We start from the raw sequence: 22,945 nt of genomic DNA, 5'->3' as shown, positions 1-22,945 counted from the left end.
AAAAACCAATGATTCCCAACCTCAGTCCTCAAGACCCACTAACAGCCCTGGTTTTAGTGATATCCATGCTTGAGCACAGATGGTTAGATCAAAATAACTGAGGTACTATTCAAGTCACCTGTGCTCAAGTATGGCTATCCTTAAAATAAAACCTGGACTGTTAGTGTGACTTGAGGACCGTGGTTGGGATCCTCTGGTCTAAACTCTCCCCTGGTCTAACATTTGCAGAACTTGAACTAATAGTTTAACGAAATAAAGACACACGGATGTGTTCCCGTAGTGACCGCACCTTTGTTCAAGTTTTAGTTAAAATCAACACTTCTTAATTTGTTATTTTTGCATATATTGACAGGAAAGAACATCTAAGTAAGAACACTGCAACAATAATGCTTAATGAAAACCGCAATGTAAATATCAATGTTTTAAAAAGCTAAACCCCGAGGGTGTGTGGCGTGAACAATGCAGGGCCTTGTTCAGAGATGATCACAGCAACTGGCCAAGCCTAACGTGCCCTGTGATATTGCAGCACAGCTCAGCCATGGAACAGAACCACTTTGTGTATACGTATGAACTCCCTGCCTTTAGAGACCTCTGCAGCTATTTACCACCACGCGCTCCCAGCCTGGAAAAAAAAAACACACACGTTTCCTTTCAGCACAGACGTGTCTACATAGTTAATAAGCTTCTTGTGAAAGCCTTAGCCCCCTCGCTGGTCTCCCAGTGGTACATGAGTATTTCATGGGCAGATTTTGGCTGTGGCACAAGGGATTCGTAATCGTACACTTGAAAGGACTTGGCGAAAGTCATTGCAGATGGATTTTTTTGCTGGTCGGAATTGATGTCGTGAGCAGAGGTTAAAAAAGAGAAAAAAATATATAATGTGTGTTTCTATATACGTTATAGCACCTTTCAATGAAGTTATGCTACTACAACCTTGTGATAGTTCAGAGCCAGCATAAACCAAACAAATCTCTAATAGTTAAACACAATAGAGCACCCATAGTGTATTAAATGAACAACATTAATCAGAGAAAAATGGACCCGTACTTTGTAATAAATCTAAAAATTCTTTTCTCAAAAGCAGCGATCTCTCTAAACACCTTTTGATAGATCTGGCATTGCTGTAGGTAAACTAAAAAAAGATTTCCATAGCATGAAACCATAAACAATTTATTTTGGCCACAATTGAAATTTGCTAATATAGAAGTGAAGTGTAACACAGGCTTCTATAGGGTTCCGGACACAGGGGTATACAATCGGGAAACCGGCTGCCTTAGTACCGACAGCCGGCTTCCCGACTGTCATATCCCGGCAAGGGCGAAATGCCGGGCGTCTATATCTAGACGCCTGTCATTTCCCCGACGCCGGGAGACAGGCGCCCGGCATCCCGATCGAGGGGATGCCGGGCGCCGAGAGCGGACAGACGCGGGAGGGAGGGTTAGGTTTGGGGCACCTAGGGGGGACTTAGGGTTAGGCACACCCCCGGGAGGGTTAGGGTTAGGCTAGGGGGAGGGAGGGTTAGGCACCCCGGGGGGGGGGGGACTTAGGGTTAGGCACCTCCCCGTGGGACTTAGGTTTAGGCAGCGGGGAAGGGGGGGGTTAGGGTTAGGCACTTAGAGGGGGGATTAGGGTTAGGCACCCCTAAGGAGGGTTAGGGGGTTAGGTTAGTTTATACTTACCTTAGCAACGATCGGGATTTCCAGCACTGTCAGGCTTCCGCTGCTGGGAACTCTGATTTTGTCGGCCAGGTGCTGCCGGGAATCGAACCGCCGGCCATGCGATTCCGACACAGGAGCTGATTCAGAGCCGCTGGCACGATGTGTATGCAGATTGCGTAGGCAGTGCAATCGCACAGCAATGTATTAGCGCGCCCAGTATTTCTTAGAGAACGATCACATAGTGTATGCAGACACCCACCAGCCTGTTTTAAGACTCCCACTTGTGCACGTCATGTCCAGGAAGTGTATGCAACCATCGGTACATCGTGTAACATCAAATGCGATTGCAGCGCTTGAGGTTGACCGTACCCTGCCGAAAGCACTGCGAGCACTTCAATGTAAAATCAAGCCAGGTGACGTGTACTATGATACTGTCTTTTAATTATGCACACCTCTAAAACGTCTGCGTATGCACCTCCACTCCCCCGTTTTTAATGGCCAGCCCGTTACCACATACAAACAGCTTCCCCTGTCACTCAATCTGCTGGGCTGTCTATGCGCCGCAAGCTTACACATTGTGAACGTTCGCTAAGGTACGCGCACTGCAATCAATACACATGATCACAATGCATACACACTGCATACCATCGGCAGCAGCGAACGTTTGCATCTTAGCGAGCAGGTTTGAATGAGCTCCACAGGTCACAGCACCCCTGTTCCTAGGTGTACATCTTTCACTGTGACTCCAAATTGGAAGCAGTTTTGTCCAAAAGACTTCGTCAGTGGACCCTTAAGTGCGAGACCGTGGTTCTGATGTACTTGGTGGCAGAAAGAGGATTTCAACAAATTACAAGAGAAGAGTTGACCACGAGCTGCCAGGTTTCCTTGACTGTCACAGCTACTGTGCTAGCTCAGCTATTTTAGTACTGACATTTTTCAGTGTACCCCAGAATATAACAACAAGTTCTCCTGGGGCACTTGTACCCCATGTTGAAAGTCACTGTTGTAATAAATAGTGCCTCTATATTTACAAGAATAAAACCTTAAAATAAAATCCACTAGAAGGGCCAAGTAGTTCTTATCTGCTGTCAAATTCTATGTTTCTATGTAAATTATAATTGTGTCCTTTTAAGGTATCAAGGATTGATGAATGTTTAGTTCAGAGGATACAAATAGGTGATGAGAGCTTTTTTTACCAGATGTATCTCGCATGGAGTTTTGTAACATCCTACGTTCCATTACAGCTAATTGAGGAGAGGATGTTAGTCTCTTTTTCCATCCAGATTTGAAGCGCTCCACAGTGGTCCTGCAGCCCATTAGTCCCGCTACTGTTAAAATAATATTTTTGTGTTATGATAACAATAATAAAAGCCAGGGAGTTATGATTTCTGACTTGGACTTGAAAACCTTTTATTAGTGTCCTGGCTCTGCAATCTGCTAAAAAGGAAAAAGTCCAAGTGGTAGAAGTTATAACTATGCAACGGAATTAAACTATAGTAAAATGCATTTGCTCTCGTGTGCACTCTGACAGAGTGATGCATTCTGGGGGCTGTAGATACTTGTTCACAGTCTCTAATGGTATTTCTTGCAGGAGATGGCGCTCTTAAAAGAAGTTAAACCCCTGCAGATCATTCCGGTCCATTTGGTTCAGCCACTGAAAGGGACGTTGCCGCTGAGGCTGGCTCTAAGCCAGGTGGATCTTGTAGAGAACCTGGTGAAGGAGCTGGGTGTGGACAATTCTGGGTTTACAGTTGACAGCGTCATGAAGGTAAGTGCTGGTCCAGGTTCCCTTGGATAATTAAGTACTTTACTTTAAAGCAGGAATTACATATTTATTCAGTGTACAGGGGTGAGTCTTACAATTCTGCCAGAACTGGTAGAATTTAGGCCAGGGGTCTTCAACCTTTGGCCCTCCAGCTGCTGTGGAACTACACATCCCAGCATGCCCTGCCACCGTTTTGATATAACAGCATGCTTAAACTGTGGCAGGGCATCCTGGGATCTGTAGTTCCACAGCAGCTGGAGGGCCAAAGGTTGAAGATCCCTGCCTTAGGCCATTTACCCATTGCCATTAAATGGCATGCTATCACTAACAGTTTTTTAAACTCTGGTTAAAAGTATGAAAACGGTTATTGAGATTGAACCCGTTGGTCACAATGGCCCCTGACCCAGTGCCACTTGGCCTGAGGTCAGGAGTGGTGGCGGCACGGTAAGGTCTCCTGGACCCTGCATGCCATGTTTACTTGCATTCACTGAAGTGAGCGCAAGGAAGACGAAGAGGTTTTCAGACTGCCTGTTACATACACTCCCACATTTCATATATGCAATGTCACTGTCGTCTTCTGAATGACAGGATCTGGCCTGACACAAACTGCTATAACCCATATTAGTGGGCTATACACCAGGAAAGCATACATAGTATCACTTTGATCATCCCATGTGTACAGGGTAATCTTGTCAATTCTCTGATCTACACTACCCATCAAAATTTTTAGAACTGCCCAATTTTTATTGAAATGTATTCAGTTTAATGTCTCGGTGTACTCTGAAATGAAGCCTAGAACAAATAAACAATTGTAGATTAGAAAATAAATACATTGTTTTAGAATCATTTGTCACTTAAATGTAGGCACATGCTGCATATTAAACCGCTGAACACCCCTGTGGCATACTTACAGCGGAAATCAAATATTGTTTGGGACGTTATTCCCAACATTGTTGCAGAACTGTTGCACAAACATGTTGCACCCTCCTGTCCAGTTCACCCCAAACCAGCAAAACATGAGGCGTTTTGCTATTAAAAGAATTACCCCAGTGCCCTAAAAATCCAATGTTTCTGGAATAAATTGGTGTCCTTCCTGAATAGAACTTTTACGTTACACCTTACGCTAGAGCCAGTGACATTTCCCTGTTCTAAGGTTACACATTGGGGCTTAGAGGCCACTCATAGGCACCTTATCACACTAAAATGGACTGTGCGTTATTCCCCTCTCCTGAAAATTTTTAAATTCTTCTCCTACAGACGTTCTACTTGGAAAGGCAAATCACTGTGCCAGATATTAAAAACTTTTATAAAAGGGAAAAAAAAAATGCGGCTCATTAATTACTTATATTTTAATTACTATTATTATTACCGTATATACTCGAGTATAAGTCGACCCGAATATAAGCCTAGGGTACCTACTTTTACCACAAAAAACTGGGAAAACTTATTGACTCGAGTATAAGCCTAGGGTGGGAAATGCAGCAGCTGGTAGTGCCCTCAGTAGTAATCCCCCCCTGGTAGTGCCCCCAGTAGTAATCCCCCCCCTTTTAGTGCCCCCAGTGGTAATCCCCCCTTTTAGTGCCCCCAGTAGTAATCCCCCCCTGGTAGTTCCCCCAGTGGTAATCCCCCAGTAGAGAGAGACGTAATAAAAATAAATCACTTACCTGAAACCCCCCGCTCCTGGTCCCGCCGCTAACCGCTCCTCCGGCCGCTTTGCATGGGAGAGACGTCATTACTCATGACGTCTCTCCCATTACCCACTGCGGGAGCCGGAAGATGGCTTCCGCAGTGGGAGCAGCAGCAGCCGATGAGAGTCTGATTACAGCAGACTCTGATTACATCAAACACACAGCTGCGGCTCCGGCGTCTGTGTGTTTGTGCTCTGTAGGGCTGACCAAACTCCGTCCGGTCAGCGCTACACACTTCACTCGAGTATAAGCCGAGGGGGTGCTTTTTCAGCACAAAAAATGTGCTGAAAAACTCGGCTTATACTCGAGTATATACAATACCCATTACTTGTTCCATGAGAAAGGCCTTTCCTAACCTAAACCCTTTTTTTGTAACCTCTAGCAGCTTACCGGCTTACCTTTGTACCATTTCAGTAATTCACTGGACTCAAATTGATTCAATTTACATAATTGGAAAAATGGTGGCGCTCTAATGCCTTTTGACTTTTAGTGTAAGTGCTCCAGCGAGCAAAACTTCAAGTGTGTGACACGAGGAAAAATATTTCTGTATTTGGTTTTTTTGTTACATGGTAGATGTGACATTACTTACTGTGCGGGCACTTTAATGAATGTTTCAAACAAGCAAAATAAACCTTAAATCAAAATAATTGTTAAAAATTTAGTTTGCCACGATGTGGGCAGAGTGCCTTCGGAACGGATCGGGTGGAGGCACTCTGCAACCAATTGCTTTGATGTTTTTGTTTTTCACGCCCCATGCCGGTCAGCAGGGAAAATGATGTGAAGATTACAGTAATATCCTTGACCGGACTTTGCACCGATGACCGGTGACGCATTACAACCTTACTGAATCCCACCCCATGTGTCTAATACTGTACGTATTCTTATACGCGTTTTTATTGTTAGTTTGCATTAGGTGTGCTGGATTACCCAACCGCAGAAGTGCGGGATAAAGCAGTGCGGATTATACTCTACTTGTACCAGCTGAATCGGGCTCAGGTTCTAGAGCACATGCCACCAGATGATTCCAGCACACGCAAGAACATTCTCTATAAAACGCTCTTTGATGGCTTTTCAAAATTGATTGGCAGGCCCACCGACTCTGAGCTTAAGGTATGTATGAAATAGAGAAGGATGGTTAACATCCAGATGTATCTACTAAACAAGGTCAAGTACAGTCCTGTTTAGGAAAATCTTCACAAATCTATACACATTGAAACTTTTACAAGTACCCTGTAATCAATAAATTATTTAGCGCTGATCAAATTTACATACAATGTCTCACCTCGGCAATATATAGCGGCCTGTTTTAGACCTTAAAGTGGTCCAATTAAAGGCTCACCATATTGCAGTCCAGGTTTTCAAGATGACCATTGAGCAACTTGATTTTCAAATGGTAAACCACAGATCTTAGTTATCCAGGTTACATGCTGACGGTTTGCAGGCTGGCCATACATTTCCCCTTCCATTTCCAGATTTAAACTTCAGCTCACACTTCCCGTCTTTGGCAAAATTGACCAACATGGTTATTCTGTCCTGAATCAAATCCGATCCAGTGTGATCGGATTTTGATGGTTTCAGTATGGATGCACACACTGTGCTGTGTGGTTTTGTAGAGCCAGGTCTGGCCTACCAAGTTATACTCATGGGTAGTAAGCAATGAAAGTGGACACAAACAAAATCCAGCTTTTCAATCTGATCACTAAATGGACAAATCTGTGTCTATTTTGGTAACATTGGGTGGTCAAATTACCTAGATCCGGCTAGTCCAGTGGTGGCCAACCAGCGCTCTTTTGTTGTGATGTGGCTCGTAAGTGCAATGCCCCCTGCAGACTGTGAATGCTCTGGTTGCTTCAGAGGCCAGCGTTTCCAATGATGCAGTGCAGATGTGAGGAGCCTGCGTGCCTGCTGGATCCAGTCAGCGGGAGCCATGACAGCGTGGAGCCGGCGATGCAATGAGGTAACTACTGGGGGGCACTGCTTTAGAGGGCACTGCATATGGGGTACAACTACGGGGGCACTGCGTATTGGGCACAGCTACAGGGGGCCCTGCATAATGGGGCGCTACTACAAGGGGCCCTGCATAATGGGGCACTACTACAGGGGGCCCTGCATAATGGGGCACAACTACAGGGGGCCCTGCATAATGGCCACTACTACAGGGGGCCCTGCATAATGGCCACTACTACAGGGGGCACTGCATAATGGGGCACTACTACAGGGGGCCCTGCATAATGGGGCACAAGTACAGGGGACCCTGCATAATGGGGCACAAGTACAGGGGGCCCTGCATAATGGGGCACAAGTACAGGGGGCCCTGCATAATGGGGCACAAGTACAGGGGACCCTGCATAATGGGGCACAAGTACAGGGGACCCTGCATATGGGGCACAACTACAGGAGGCCCTGCATAATGGGGCACTACTACAGGGGGGCCCTGCATAATGGGGCACTACTACAGGGGGCCCTGCATAAAGGGGCGCAACTACAGGGGACCCTGCATATGGGGCACAACTACAGGGGGCCCTGCATATGGGGCACAACTACAGGGGGCCCTGCATATGGGGCACAACTACAGGAGGCCCTGCATAATGGACACTACTACAGGGGGCACTGCATAATGGGCACTACTACAGGGGCCACTGCATAATGGGCACTACTACAGGGGGCACTGCATAATGGGCACTACTACAGGGGGCACTACTACAGGAAGCACTGCATAATGGGCACCACTACAGGAAGCACTACATAATGGGCACCACTACAGGAAGCACTGCATAATGGGCACCACTACAGGAAGCACTGCATAATGGGCACTTGTGACCGGACGCCTTTCGTCTAGGCCGGCCCTAGTCACGGGTTAGTGCTTTTGACTCCCTATCACCGTCAGTGACCGCCTGTCACTGACACCGCCCACTGCGCCGTGGGCGTGTAACGATGCTGCCACCACCAAACTCTTACCATCGGCGTTTGGAACCGCTTTTTACGTTACCCTCAGGCTCCTACCTCGGCACCTGAAACCACTTCTGCTGCGTATGCGTTTGACTAGCTGCGGCCACACCCCCTGATTGGTGTCGGCTGATTCCTCCTGATCCCTCGCAATGGACCAGGTCTGCATGGTAGCTTGGCAGAGGGCTTGAACTTGTAGATGCTGAGCTCTTACCCAGAACAGCAGGAGAACGGAATAGCGTTTTGGCGCAATTCTGTTGGTCGCAGGGTACAGATGTAGTCGAAGTAAAGGCAAGATGTTTATTGCTCAAAGTCTTGAAGAAGACTCGTCCTTCCGGATGAAGGGGTACATCGCATACAAGAAATCTTATCAAGCAGTTCTTCTCCTCAAAGAAGTTACAGGGTTGTACATATACAGGGCTCACAGTCCCTCTTTTTATATCATTCTTACACACAACATCACAGGGGGGCAAATCCGCCCTGTGTTCCTCTCAACCAATCATGATTCCTCACATAATATAATTTAACCACATATTACATTTCAAAGGAGTCACTCAATTTCCTCCTTTCTAATCCACCACCCAAACTTTAAACACAAACTGATTTATCATACATTATACTGTCTCCTAAAATGTTGATATAACATTTCACAGGAAATGGTAAATGACATTCATCCTTCCCAATGGAAGCTTTTGGGGGAGGCATGGAAAGTTCCGGATAAAAGGTTCCATATTGCTAAAAAGATTACGGCTTTATATCCATTTTCTTCACAGCAGTGTTCTAAGTGGGAGGTTCCACCGTCAGTGGATATGCATGTAGCGAATTTGATGAAGACTTCCACTTTACCGATACCATCAGCTTGTTCCATTAAACATCCTACTGATAAGAGGCTGGAGGGTTGCCTTAAGATGATTTTTTCAATTTCGGGGGCAGCTACTCGGCCGGCGATGGCTACAGTCTGGGTGGCTAGAGCCATCGAGGAATGGATGAAAGCGTTGGCCGAATCCTTGCCAGAGTTGTCTAAAGAACAACAAGAGATAGTTTCTTATGTGAAGGAGGCTTCATCTTACCTTGGGGAGGCAGCTTTAGATGCAGGGATATTGTCCGCCAGGGCATCAGCAGCCTCTGTCGTTGCTTGTAGAGCATTATGGTTAAGAGATTGGAAGGCAGATTCAGGGTCCAATAGGGCCTTAGAATCTCTTCCCTTCACAGGGGGTGTCCTTTTTTGCTCCGAATTAGACAAGATTGTGGCCTCGGTGGCAGCCTCTAAGGCGGCGGGGTTACCCTCAGCATTAGGTCTTAGACAGAGGTCTTCTTCCTTTTCGTACCTTTCGGCCACAGGGGAAGGTCATAGGTCAGCCCTTTGGTAGAGGTGTTGGTAGGAAGCCGTCACCTAGCAAAGTAAACACCCGGGTTCCAAGGCTCAGGATAAGCCAGTGGCCTGATGGGACGGGCCTCCCCCTGGGGGATCCCAGGGTAGGAGGCCGACTTCTTCAGTACTCAGACACCTGGCATCACACAACATCGGATGCCTGGGTTCTGGAAGTAGTTTCCCAGGGTTATGCCTTGACATTTTGGAGAAGTCCGCCCCAAAGGTTCTTTTCCGTATCCCAGCCAGTGGGTTCGGTGAAGGCGTTGGCCATACAGCAAGCTGTTCAGTCCCTGCTGGAAGCAGGGCTGATCATTCCAGTACCAGGGGAACAGGTCAGAAGGGGTTTTATTCCAACCTGTTTCTGGTTCGGAAGCCAAATGGGTCCTTCCGACCAATTTTAAATTTAAAGGATTTCAATACGTTCATTCGAGTACCCAGGTTTCGTATGGAGACACTGAGGTCAATAGTTTTAGCCTTGGAACCAAGGGATTTCATGGTATCCCTGGACATCCAGGACACCTATCTACATGGGACACCACAATAGGCACATCAACAGTTTCTTCGTTTTGCAGTGGGGCAGGACCACTTTCAGTTTCAGGCGCTGGCATTCGGTCTGTCCACAGTTCCTCGAGTTTTCACCAAGATCATGGCAGTAGCAGCTCTCAGACGCCAAGGCGTCAGAATTTTGCCTTACTTAGACGATCTTCTGTTGCTGGGACAGTCTCGACAGGAGTTGATGAGTCATCTCGATTTGACAGTCTCCTGTCTACACAGGCACGGTTGGGTTGTGAATTGGAAGAAATCCTTCCTTCAACCAGTACAACAATTGGTGCACTTAGGAGCACGTCTGGACTCCGTAAGGCAGAGATTATATCTGCCGGAGGAAAAAATTGCGGTCCTACAGGGGCGCATACGCAATCTATTACACAACAGACGGGTCTCAGTGCACGCGGTTATGCGGGTACTGGGGTCGATGGTATTCAACTTCAGCAAAGTGCAATATGCACAGTTTCACTCCCGGCCGTTGCAACGGTGGGTTCTCTTACGCTGGAACGGGGAATATCGGTCGATAAAATCTCAGAAGATCCACTTGTCCCCAGAAGTAAGGTTGTCCCTGTCTTGGTGGTTACGGACAGACCATCTCAACCAGGGTTGCCCATTTTGGATATCTGAATGGACTCTCCTCTCTACTGGGACTTGTCATTAGTTCTTAAAGCTTTACAGGCTTTCCCCTTTGAGCCATTGGAGTCGGTAGATCTCAAATGGTTGACAGCAAAAACAATATTTCTTTTGGCCATCGCTTCTTCCCGTAGGGTGTCTGACCTGGCAGCCTTGTCAGTCCGCTCTCCTATTCTAGTTTTCCATCAGGATAGAGCGGTGCTGCGGACCCGAGCAGGATATCTTCCTAAGGTGGTATCACGGTTTCATATAAATGAAGAAATTGTGGTCCCAGCTTTTCAGGCTTCAGGGTTGTCCTTAGGTGAGGCTTCCCTGGATGTTGTGCGTGCTCTACGTATTTACGTGTAGCGCACCAGCAATTTGAGGAAGTGTGATTCTCTTTTTGTTCTGTATGGCTGCCATAAGCTGGGTTGGCCAGCCAATAAACAGACTTTAGCAATATGGCTTCGTATGACTATATCACAGGCATACACTCAGGTGGGTCGTAGGGTGCCAGATTCGATCAAGGCACACTCTATGCTGTCTGTGGGTCGTTCATGAGCAGCCCACTGGGGCGCCTCTGCGGAACAGTTGTGTAAGGCAGCCACGTGGTCGTCTGTTCACACCTTTATAAAATATTATGCATTTGACACCTTTGCCTCTCAGGATGTCTCCTATGGGCGCAGGATCCTCCTTTCTTCCGAGACACAGGAGCGTTCCCGCCCTTAGGGGTACTGCTTGGGTATATCCCCAATGTGATGGCTATGGACTCCGAAGAAGAAAATAAGAGTTATGGTATAACATACCTTCGTTAACTCTTTCTTCAAGGTCCATGGGGTCCACAGGACACCCACCATAACGTACCTGGTGTTATTGGGCAATTCTTTGTATCTCTGAGTGTTTCCCTCGTTGTGAGAGATTGGTCTAGAGAACATATGTCCCTCCTTCTTACCTGTTTTGCCTTCTCTTGGTGGGCTTTATAACAAACTGACGCCTTGTGACCAGGGGCGGGGTATATGGGGAGGACCTGGTGCATCCTGGGAGCCGAGAGCTTGGATTAACTGTTTTGGTGCCTGGATGAATCCATATACCCCAATGTGATGGCTGTGGACCCCATGGACCTCGAAGAAAAAGAGTTAACAAAGGTATGTTATACCATAACTCTTATTTTCTAATCCACCACCCAAACACAAACTGATTTATCATACATTATACTGTCTCCTAAAATGTTGATATAACATTTCACAGGAAATGGTAAGTGACATTCATCCTTCCTAATGGAAGTGTCAATCAGTTTGGCATTTCCAACCTTAACACATTCAGCTTTTAGAAGTGACATCCAAAAGGATCTTCTTACAAACAACCAAATTGTCTTTACCAACCTTGCTGGCTATTGCCTTTTCAAAGGAAGTTCTGTACATGAAGGGTTTAGCCATATGACACTAGTCACACCTTTACACAGAGAACTTCCAGTCAAGCCTATTCATCAGACCTCCTGTTAAGGGAATGACAATTGGCATCTAGTTTCCTGCTGCCACAGAGGCTGGTCATGTCATATACAAAAAGTGCAATTAAACCCATATTACATTTAAAATCATACATTTTAAATCCTGGCTCAGTGCTGCACATACCATTTTGAATACGTTTTTATGTCTGAACACTCGGCGCCTAGCGCAGAGTACACATTTAGAATGGGCGCCTAGCGTCTTTTGTCCATTTAAAAATGGCGCCGCAGCACGGGGGTTAACCCCTTCGGCGCGGTGGCATACATTTTAATCACGTGTGGTCGGCCTCGGGCCACAGCACTACTACAGGAAGCACTGCATAATGGGCACTACTACAGGAAGCACTGCATAATGGGCACTACTACAGGAAGCACTGCATAATGGGCACTACTACAGGGGGCATTGCATAATGGGCACTACTACAGGAAGCACTGCATAATGGGCACTACTACAGGGGGCATTGCATAATGGGCACTACTACAGGGGCCACTGCATAATGGGCACTGCATAATGGGCACTACTACAGGAAGCACTGCATAATGGGCACTACTACAGGGGGCACTGCATAATGGGCACTACTTCAGGGGGCACTGCATAATGGGCACTACTACAGGGGGCACTGCATAATGGGCACTACTACAGGGGCACTGCATAATGGGCACTACTACAGGAAGCACTGCATAATGGGCACTACTACAGGGGGCACTGCATAATGGGCACTACTACAGGAAGCACTGCATAATGGGCACTTACTACAGGGGGCATTCAAAATGATTGAAAACAAGGATTGTCAAAAGTCCCACTAATAAAAAATGACAGCAAATGTAAAAGGTTAAAAAAAAAATGTATATTGGGAAGATTATGTAAATTGTGTATTTTCAATGTGCTGGGCTCATCCCCAGTGTGACTAAAAACGGGGGTGTAACACAGTCATGCTCCTGCAAATGCCATACCAAAGGCGTGCGCACAAAAATGGGGCGTGGCCTTGTGACAGCTAGGCCATGCCTCATTTTTGCACGCAAATGCTATTGCTCTTTAACTTGACTACAGATATTTTTGGGGGGGCTCTCTTTGCCCCTGACTGGTTGGCCACCCCTGGACTAGTGAATGGTCAGGCTGGATCCTGTTGGCAGGGTCGGACTGGCCCACAGGGGTACAGGGGAAACCTCCGGTGGGCCCCACTGCCTGAGGGCCCACCTCCTCCTCTAGGGATCAGGTTCCAGACTGTGCACTTGAATTATACTGCACGGGACTATTGTCTATTTTTAATGCACTACTGTTATTAATCTGGTACATTATCATACATTCACTAGCAGTATTTACTATATATATTTGTATATATTTAAACAGGCCCAGACCCACTCTGGGGGCTGGCTACACTCATAAGCATGGGCCCCTATCACTGCATTCCCCGGTGGGCCCTTCATGCCCCAGTCCGACACTGTGTGTGCGATTAACAGCTGATGGCAATAATGGAGCCCCACAGGCAGAGTGACAGTGGTCGCCAGCCATCTGCATTTCCAGCCAGGAACAGTTAAAGTCTTGATAGTCATACATCACTCCCATCCATCTTTGACTGTTGATTTATGCTATTAATGTGACTGTATTTTTCCTATCACGCTTTAGTATCATGTAGTGTGTTGTGCTCTACCAAATAAAAGGAATATGTATGTTAGTCAATTAGCATCTCTGGCATTTGTAGGAACAGACTACAGTGTGTCAGTAAGTCTCAATGTGTCAGTAAGTCTCAATGTGTCAGTAAGGTCGGAGAAGCCCAGACCTTACCTTTAGAGGCAGCTGCATTTATTCTGTTTGGGCTTCACAACAACACAGACGTCTACTAACTGACAGATGTTTTTCTCAGGCGCAGAAGAAGGTAGCTGCAGAGGAGGCAGAGAGGAAGAAGAAAGAGGAGATTCGAGCTCTTCAGGAACAGCTGGCAGCCCTAAAGGAGATTCAGTCTGGGGTCCAGGCTGCCAAGGTGCGGGCTGGCAGGATTGTATACGTTGGCCTCCGCTCTCTATGTATCAGGTGTCCCCTTCTGCAGAAGTGGAGTACTTGCTGGAAATCAGGCTCTTTCGGGTTTAGTCTTTCCATATACACACTCGCACACGGAAATAACCCAGGATGGCTGCAGACGTAAACCAGAGCTCCACCGGTGGTATTTGGGAGCAGAGAATCCAGAGTGTCATTATGGTTACTGCTGACTCTGGCTCACTACCTCAATACATTCTGACAGTTCCAGCCACAGCTTGGAAAATAGCAATTGATGAGCAGAGAGCCGCAGATGTCAGCTGCAATATATGTTATAGCAGACGTAGGAGCAGCAGCCATAAAGGCTCATTTAGCATCTGAGCCCCGGTGGGTGTTTTATAGCTCTGGTACTCTTGACTGTGAGTCATGAGACAAAAAGTGTCACGGAGTCACTTAGGAGGGGCTTTTTTTGCGTGTGCAAATAATGTACACTCACAATCCTAGTTTAATTATGTCTGTATGGATGTCGTATCTAATATGATCAGATTGTTATTTTCTGTATTTTTTTATTTATTGTAATCATTTAGCCCCAACACCACCTAATGTACCTCTGGGCGTAATTCCTAAGCCTGCTCCCTATAGAGGTGTATAGAGACCATCCGGCATTTGTGAGACTTGTGCGCTATATGTACAGTATGGGAAGGAGAATACGGCCCAGCTCAGTGTTGGCTTATTGGGCAGCCTCCTGGTGCTCTCATGTGAGATGTTGGATTGGCTGAGTGGCTTTAAGTTGCAACCAATCATAAAGTGAAACGTTTCCTTACATAGAGTTTTATTTATTAATTATTATTATTTTTTTAACATGGAGTACATGGCTGCCGGTGTCTGTGCATAATGTTCATAACGTTATCAGTGTAATTATTTATATTTATTTATTACCAGTTATTTATATAGCACACGCATATTCCGCAGCGCTTTACAGAGACTATCTTACCATTCACATTCGTCCCTGCCCCAGTGGAGCTTACAATCTATATTCCCTACCACATGCTCACACACAAACACACTAGGGTTAATTTGTGTTGGGAGCCAATTAACCTACCAGTATATTTTTGGAGTGTGTGAGGAAACCGGAGCACCCGGAGGAAACCCACGCAAGCACAGGGAGAATATACAAACTCCACACAGTTAGGGCCACAGTGGGTATCGAACCCACAACCTCAGTGCTGTGAGGCAGTAATGCTGACCATGACACCGTCTGTGCTGCCCACGTGTGCATTAGTAGGAGCATAGGGCCTGATTTAGAAATGTGCGCTAATGCCATATGTATACACAGCTGCCGTTTGATAATACGCTAATGCCGCAGCCGCCGGGAGGTGCAATGAGACCCCCACCTGCCGGCTTTGCCAATCCAAGCTTCTGTTGCTGCATGAGCATACAAAAACGCAGCATGATTAGATTGTCGCAGTCCTGATCGGGTCCATGGTCCCGCAGAATTGGCGTGAGAATTGAGACGCCCGAGCCAAATTCCTTGCATACGGGATAGCAGTTGCAGGGTGAGTCACGTTCGCAAAACGCCTGTAATTCTCTCCGCAACTCCCTATTACCTCTCCAAAATGCTCCCTGTCTGGCAATCACACTGCAAATAAATAGTCGCGGCGGACGACTACGGTAATGTACCTTGGCGCATGCACAGTGTGACTTAGTTGAAGTTCCCATAAAGTACAACAGCATGGTACCCTTTATTTTACCCCCATTGCTGCTTCTGTAGCTGGAGGCTGTCTTGGCTGCCACCTATTGGCTGTGTGACATCATTGCAGCCAACGTGACTTAGACATCTAAAATTACATTTCACTTTTTATTTTTTTTAGGGGAAAGAACAATTACACAAATCAAAAGTAGGTAAGTACACACTGCTCTTTGTTTTGTGAGGGATGGAAGTGGATTTTTGGGGTAAAAGATGAGTGGAGGGTTCCCACCCCTCCAAAGGGATCCACAGCTCTTTTTTATTGTTAGAAGTTGACCTACATAGCAATTCATGCTCCATTCCTAGACCATATCCAGCCATGCTGATTGCTATTTAAATACCTATAGATCACATTTGTCAAATCAATGGACAATTCCATATTTATCTTTAATGCTATAGCCATATAATACGCAAGTGACATGAAAATACTATATGTAAAATATCTTTATATGTTACATGATGTAATCTTTTAAGCACAAAACTGTTATTACATACTTCATAGTCTGTGCTAGGGGTGTGATATATTCCAGGTAGAATATGAAAGCATCCTGCATCATTAAAAAAGACGTACTTGAAATGTAGCCGAACGTATGATTAGATTTAATTTGTATATAAAGTCTTGGTTGGAGTCCAGATAATATGTACTGTACATGTACGCTTTTTTGGGTGTCACGGCTTTGTCCTAATTATAGGGGGGAATGGAAATGTTGCTTTGTTTTTTTGTATTGGAATTTTTAATATCAGGATGTTTATTCCCCCCTTTTGATGGCAATGCTTAGTAAATGGCTGTTTAGGTAATGCTACAATAAAATGTTGCTTTTATAGAATCTTGTGTTGTTTTATTTGTTGACTGTATCAGTACTCCCTAGTAACACAGTAAAGCTGCACACACACACAACGATTTTGTTACCAACGATTTTATGAACGATAGATTTTTTAAAGTGTAATACGATTTGTTTGAACTACAAACGATTTTTGCATATTCCCTTAATGAAAATCGTTGAGTTGGTCAGTCTGACTGAACTACAAACTACAAACGTGAACGCGCATGAACGATAATCGTTCATCGTTTGACTCAGAAAGTGAACGATTTTTTCAACGATTGAACGATAAATGATATCGTTATCGATAATCGTTCAAAAAATCGTTGTGTGTGTATGCACCTTAAGACAATCTGAAGATAATAGGTTATGATTACAAGATGCCGATTTTGCTGTAAGAGCACGAGAAATATATACATATATAATATATTTATATACGTGTGTGTGTATAGATTATATATATATGTGTGTATAAATAAATATATATATATGTGTGTGTGTGTGGAGAGAGAGGGGGAGGAGGAACAGGAGGAGGAGGAGGAGGGAAGAGGAGGAGGAACGGGGAGGAGGAGGAGGAGGAGGAACAGGAGGAGGAACAGGAGGAGGTGAGGAACAGGAGGAGGAGGAGGAACAGGAGGAGGAGGAGGAGAAGGAGGAGGAGGAACAGGAGGAGGAGGAGGAGAAGGAGGAGGAGGAGGAGAAGGAGGAGGAACAGGAGGAGGAGGAGGAACAGGAGGAGGAGAAGGAGGAGGAGGAGGAACAGGAGGAGAAGGAGGAACAGGAGGAGGAGGAGGAGGAACAGGAGGAGGAGGAACAGGAGGAGGAGGAACAGGAGGAGGAGGAGGAGGAACAGGAGGAGGAGGAACAGGAGGAGGAGGAACAGGAGGAGAAGGAGGAGGAGGAACAGGAGGAGGAACAGGAGGAGGAGGAACAGGAGAGGAAGAGGAACAGAGGAGGAGGAGGGGAACAGGAGGAGGAACAGGAGGAGGAGGAACAAGAGGAGGAACAGGAGGAGGAACAGGAGAAGGAGGAACAGGAGGAGGAGGAACAGGAGGAGGAACAGGAGGAGGAACAGGAGGAGGAGGAACAGGAGGAACAGGAGGAGGAAGAGGACAGGAGGAGGAGGAGAACAGGAGGAGGAACAGGAGGAGGAGGAACAAGAGGAGGAACAGGAGGAGGAACAGGAGAAGGAGGAACAGGAGGAGGAGGACAGGAGGAGAACGAGGAGGAACAGGAGGAGGAACAGGAGGAGGAGGAGGAACAGGAGGAGGAACAGGAGGAGAGACAGGAGGAGGAGGAACAGGAGGAGGAGAAGGAGGAGGAGGAGGAGAGGAGGAGGAGGAACAGGAGGAGGAACAGGAGGAGGACAGGAGGAGGAGGAGGAGGAACAGAGTAAGGAGGAGGAGGAACAGGAGGAGGAGGGAGGAACAGGAGGAGGAGGAGGAGGAACAGGAGGAGGAACAGGAGGAGGAGGAGGAAGAGGAGGAGGAACAGGAGGAGGAGGAACAGGAGGAGGAGGAACAGGAGGAGGAGGAACAGGAGGAGGAGGAACAGGAGGAGGAGGAACAGGAGGAGGAGGAGGAGGAGGAGGAAGAGGAGGAGGAGGAACAGGAGGAGGAGGAGGAACAGGAGGAGGAGGAGGAACAGGAGGAGGAGGAGGAACAGGAGGAGGAGGAGGAACAGGAGGAGGAGGAGAGAGGAGGAACAGGAGGAGGAGGAGGAACAGGAGGAGGAACAGGAGGAGGAACAGGAGGAGAGGAACAGGAGGAGGAGGAACAGGAGGAGGAGGAGAGGAGGAACAGGAGGAGGAGGAGGAACAGGAGGAGGAGGAGGAACAGGAGGAGAGGAGGACAGGAGGAGGAGGAGGAACAGGAGGAGGAGGAGGAACAGGAGGAGGAGGAAGAGGAGAGGAGGAACAGCAGGAAGAGGAGGAACAGGAGGAAGAGGAACAGCAGGAGGAGGAGGAAGAGGAGGAGGAGGAGGAACAGCAGGAGGAGAAGGAGGAGGAACAGGAGGAGGAGGAACAGGAGGAGGAGGAACAGCAGGAGGAGAGAGGAGGGAACAGCAGGAGGAAGAGGAACAGGAGGAGGAGGAACAGGAGGAGGAGGAGGAAGGAGGAGGAGAAGGAGGAGGAGGAGAAGGAGGAGGAGGAACAGGAGGAGGAGGAACAGCAGGAGGAGGAACAGCAGGAGGAGGAGGAACAGCAGGAGGAGAAGGAGGAGGAACAGGAGGAGGAGGACAGGAGGAGGAGGAACAGCAGGAGGAGAGTGAGGAAGAGGAGAGGAGAGGAGGAGGAGGGACAGGAGGAGGAGGAACAACAGGAGCAGAAGGAGGAGGAGGAACAGGAGGAGGGGAGGGACAGGAGGAGGAGAACAACAGGAGGAGGAGGAACAGGAGGAGGAGGACAGAGGAGGAACAGGAGGAGGAGGAACAGGAGGAGGAGGAGGAGGAGGAACAGGAGGAGGAGGAACAGGAGGAGGAACAGGAGGAGGAGGAGGAGGAGGAACAGCAGGAGGAGGAGGAGGAACAGCAGGTAGGGGGAGGAGGAACAGGAGGAAGAGGAACAGGAGGAGGAACAGCAGGAGGAGGAGGAAGAGGAGGAGGAACAGGAGGAGGAGGAACAGCAGGAGGAGAAGGAGGAGGAACAGGAGGAGGAGGAACAGGAGGAGGAGGAACAGCAGGAGGAGAAGGAGGAGGAACAGGAGGAGGAGGGGGAGGAAGAGGAGGAGAGGGACAGGAGGAGAGGGAACAACAGGAAGCAGAAGGAGGAGGAGGAACAGGAGGAGGGGGAGGAGGGACAGGAGGAGGAGGAACAACACAGGAGCAGAAGGAGGAGGAGGAGAACAGGAGGAGGGGAGGAGGAAGAGGAGGAGGAGGGACAGGAGGAGGAAGGAACAAACAGGATGAGAGGAGAGGAGGAACAGGAGGAGGAGGAGGAACAGGAGGAAGAGGACCAGGAGGAGGAACAGCAGGAGGAGGAGGAAGAGGAGGAGGAACAGAAGGAGAGGAACAGGAGGAGGAACAGCAGGAGGAGGAGGAACAGGAGGAGGAGGAAACAGCAGGAGGAGGAGGAACGGAGGAGGAGGAAGAGGAGAAGGAGGAGGAACAGGAGGAGGAGGAACAGCAGAGAGGAGAAGGAGGAGGAACAGGAGGAGGAGGAACAGCAGGAGGAGGAGGAGGAGGAACAGGGAGGAGGAGGAACAGGAGGAGGAGGAAGAGGAGGAGGAGGAAGAGGAGGAGGAGGAACAGGAGGAGGAGAACAGGAGGAGGAGGAACAGCAGGAGGAGAAGGAGGAGGAACAGGAGGAGGAGGAGGAAACAGCAGGAGGAGAAGGAGGAGGAACAGGAGGGGGAGGAAGAGGAGGAGGAGGACAGGAGGAGGAGGAACAACCAGGAGCAGAAGGAGGAGGAGGAACAGGAATGGAGGGGGAGAGGGACAGGAGGAGGAGGAACAACAGGAGCAGAAGGAGGAGGAGGAACAGGAGGAGGGGGAGGAGGAAGAGGAGGAGGAGGGACAGGAGGAGGAGGAGCAACAGGAGGAGGAGGAACAGGAGGAGGAGGAACAGGAGGAGGAGGAGGAACAGGAGGAGGAGGAACAGGAGGAGGAGGAGGAACAGGAGGAGGAGGAGGAACAGGCAGGAGGAGGAACAGCAGGAAGGAGGAGGAGGAACAGCAGGAGGAGAAGGAGGAGGAACAGGAGGAGAGGAACAGCAGGAGGAGAAGGAGGAGGAACAGCAGGAGAGCAAGGAGGAGGAGGAACAGGAGGAGGAGGAACAGCAGGAGGAGAGGAGGAGGAACAGGAGGAGGAGGAACAGCAGGAGGAGAAGGAGGAGGAACAGCAGGAGGAGAAGGAGGAGGAGGAACAGCAGGAGGAAACAGCAGGAGGAACAGGAGGAGGAGGAACAGGAGGAGGAGGAAGAGGAGGAGGAAGAGGGGGAGGAGCTGAGGAGGAAGAGGAGGAGGAGGGACAGGAGGAGGAGGAACAACAGGAGGAGGAGGAGGAGGAACAGCAGGAGGAGAAGGAGGAGGAACAGCAGGAGGAGAGGAGGAGACAGGAGGAGGAGGAACAGGAGGAGGAGGAACAGCAGGAGAGAAGGAGGAGGAAACAGGAGGAGGAGGAACAGCAGAGAGGAGAAGGAGGAGGAACAGGAGGAGGAGGAACAGCAGGAGGAGAAGGAGGAGGAACAGCAGGAGGAGAAGGAGGAGGAACAGGAGGAGGAGGGACAGGAGGAGGAGGAACAACAGGAGCAGAAGGAGGAGGAGGAACAGGAGGAGGGGGAGGGACAGGAGAGGAGGAACAACAGGAGAGGAGGAACAGGAGGAGGAGGAACAGGAGGAGGAGGAGGAACAGGAGGAGGAGGGAACAGGAGGAGGAACAGGAGAGAGGAGGAGGAGGAGGAACAGCAGGAGGAGGAGGAGGAACAGGAGGAGGGGGAGGAGGGACAGGGAGGAGGAGAACAGGAGGAAGAGGAACAGGAGGAGGAACAGCAGGAGGAGGAGGAAGAGGAGGAGGAACAGCAGGAGGAGAAGGAGGAGGAACAGGAGGAGGAGGAACAGGAGGAGGAGGAACAGCAGGAGGAGAAGGAGAGGAGGAACAGGAGGAGGAGGGAGGAGGAAGAGGAGGAGAGGGACAGGAGGAGGAGGAACAACAGGAGCAGAAGGAGGAGGAGGAACAGGAGGAGGGGGAGGAGGGACAGGAGAGGAGGAACAACAGGAGCAGAAGGAGGAGGAGGAACAGGAGGAGGGGGAGGAGGAAGAGGAGGAGGAGGGACAGGAGGGAGGAGGAACAACAGGAGGAGGAGGAACAGGAGGAGGAGGAACAGGAGGAAGAGGAACAGGAGGAGGAACAGCAGGAGGAGGAGGAAGAGGAGGAGGAACAGAAGGAAGAGGAACAGGAGGAGGAACAGCAGGAGGAGGAGGAACAGGGAGGAGGAGGAACAGCAGGAGGAGGAGGAACAGGAGGAGGAGGGAAGAGGAGAAGGAGGAGGAACAGGAGGAGGAGGAACAGCAGGAGGAGAAGGAGGAGGAACAGGAGGAGGAGGAACAGCAGGAGGAGGAGGAGGAGGGAACAGGAGGAGGAGAAGAGGAGGAGGAGGAGGAACAGGAGGAGAGAGGAGGAACAGGAGGAGGAGGAACAGGAGGAGGAGGAACAGCAGGAGGAGAAGGAGGAGAACAGGAGGAGGAGGAACAGCAGGAGGAGAAGGAGGAGGAACAGGAGGAGGAGGGGGAGGGAAGAGGAGGAGGAGGACAGGAGGAGGAGGAACAACAGGAGCAAAGGAGGAGGAGGAACAGGAGGAGGGGGAGGAGGGACAGGAGGAGGAGGAACAACAGGAGCAGAAGGAGGAGGAGGAACAGGAGGAGGGGAGGAGGAAGAGGAGGAGGAGGGACAGGAGGAGGAGAGCAACAGGAGGAGGAGGAGGAGGAACAGGAGGAGGAGGAGGAACAGGAGGAGAGGAGGAGGAGGAACAGGAGGAGGAAGCAGGAGGAACAGCAGGAGGAGGAACAGCAGGAGGAGGAGGAGGAACAGCAGGAGGAGAGGAGGAGGACAGGAGGAGGAGGAACAGCAGGAGGAGAAGGAGGAGGAACAGCAGGAGGAGAAGGAGGAGGAGGAACAGGAGGAGGAGGAACAGCAGGAGGAGAAGGAGGAGGAACAGGAGGAGGAGGAACAGCAGGAGGAGAAGGAGGAGGAACAGCAGGAGGAGAAGGAGGAGGAGGACAGCAGGAGAACAGCAGGAGGACAGGAGGAGGAGGAACAGGAGGAGGAGGAAGAGGAGGAGGAAGAGGGGGAGGAGGAGGGAGGAGAGGAGGAGGGACAGGAGGAGGAGGAACAACAGGAGGAGAAGGAGGAGGAAAGCAGGAGGAGAAGGAGGAGGAACAGCAGGAGGAGAGGAGGAGGAACAGGAGGAGGAGGAGGAGGAACAGCAGGAGGAGAGGAGGAGGAACAGGAGGAGGAGGAACAGCAGGAGGAGAAGGAGGAGAACAGGAGGAGGAGGAACAGCAGAGAGGAGAAGGAGGAGGAACAGCAGGAGGAGAAGGAGGAGGAACAGGAGGAAGAGGAACAGGAGGAGGAACAGCAGAAGGAGAGGAGGAAGAGGAACAGGAGGAGGAACAGGAGGAGAAGGAGGAGGAACAGGAGGAGGAGGAAAGGAGGAGGACTAACAGGAGGAACAGGAAGAGGAGGAAAGGGGAAGAGGAGGAGGAGGAGGAACAGGAGAGAGGAGAAGAGGAACAGGAGGAGGAGGAAGGAGGAGGAAACAGGAGGAGGAGGAGGAGAATGATAGAGAAAAGAAGTTTGTGTTGTGTACAAATATA

General features: G+C 49.2%; 1 protein-coding gene across 1 annotated transcript in view; it reads left to right on the top strand.

Annotated features, from left to right (window-relative positions):
• The window catches only part of CEP104 (centrosomal protein 104), an 85,499-nt gene extending 69,448 nt beyond the window's left edge, over window positions 1–16,051 (top strand). The window contains exons 13-16 of the mRNA XM_088461852.1: window positions 3,250–3,426; window positions 6,015–6,221; window positions 13,957–14,073; window positions 15,938–16,051. Coding sequence (XP_088317978.1) covers window positions 3,250–3,426; window positions 6,015–6,221; window positions 13,957–14,073; window positions 15,938–15,997 — 561 coding nt within the window. The 3' untranslated portion in view covers window positions 15,998–16,051. The remainder of the gene's footprint in view (window positions 1–3,249; window positions 3,427–6,014; window positions 6,222–13,956; window positions 14,074–15,937) is intronic.
• Window positions 16,052–22,945: the final 6,894 nt, after the last annotated feature.

Source organism: Taudactylus pleione, unplaced genomic scaffold, assembly GCF_031769625.1.
Source record: "Taudactylus pleione unplaced genomic scaffold, aTauple2 ptg001115l, whole genome shotgun sequence".
NCBI classification, from domain to species: domain Eukaryota; kingdom Metazoa; phylum Chordata; class Amphibia; order Anura; family Myobatrachidae; genus Taudactylus; species Taudactylus pleione.
This window is presented reverse-complemented; position numbering and strand designations above follow the sequence as displayed.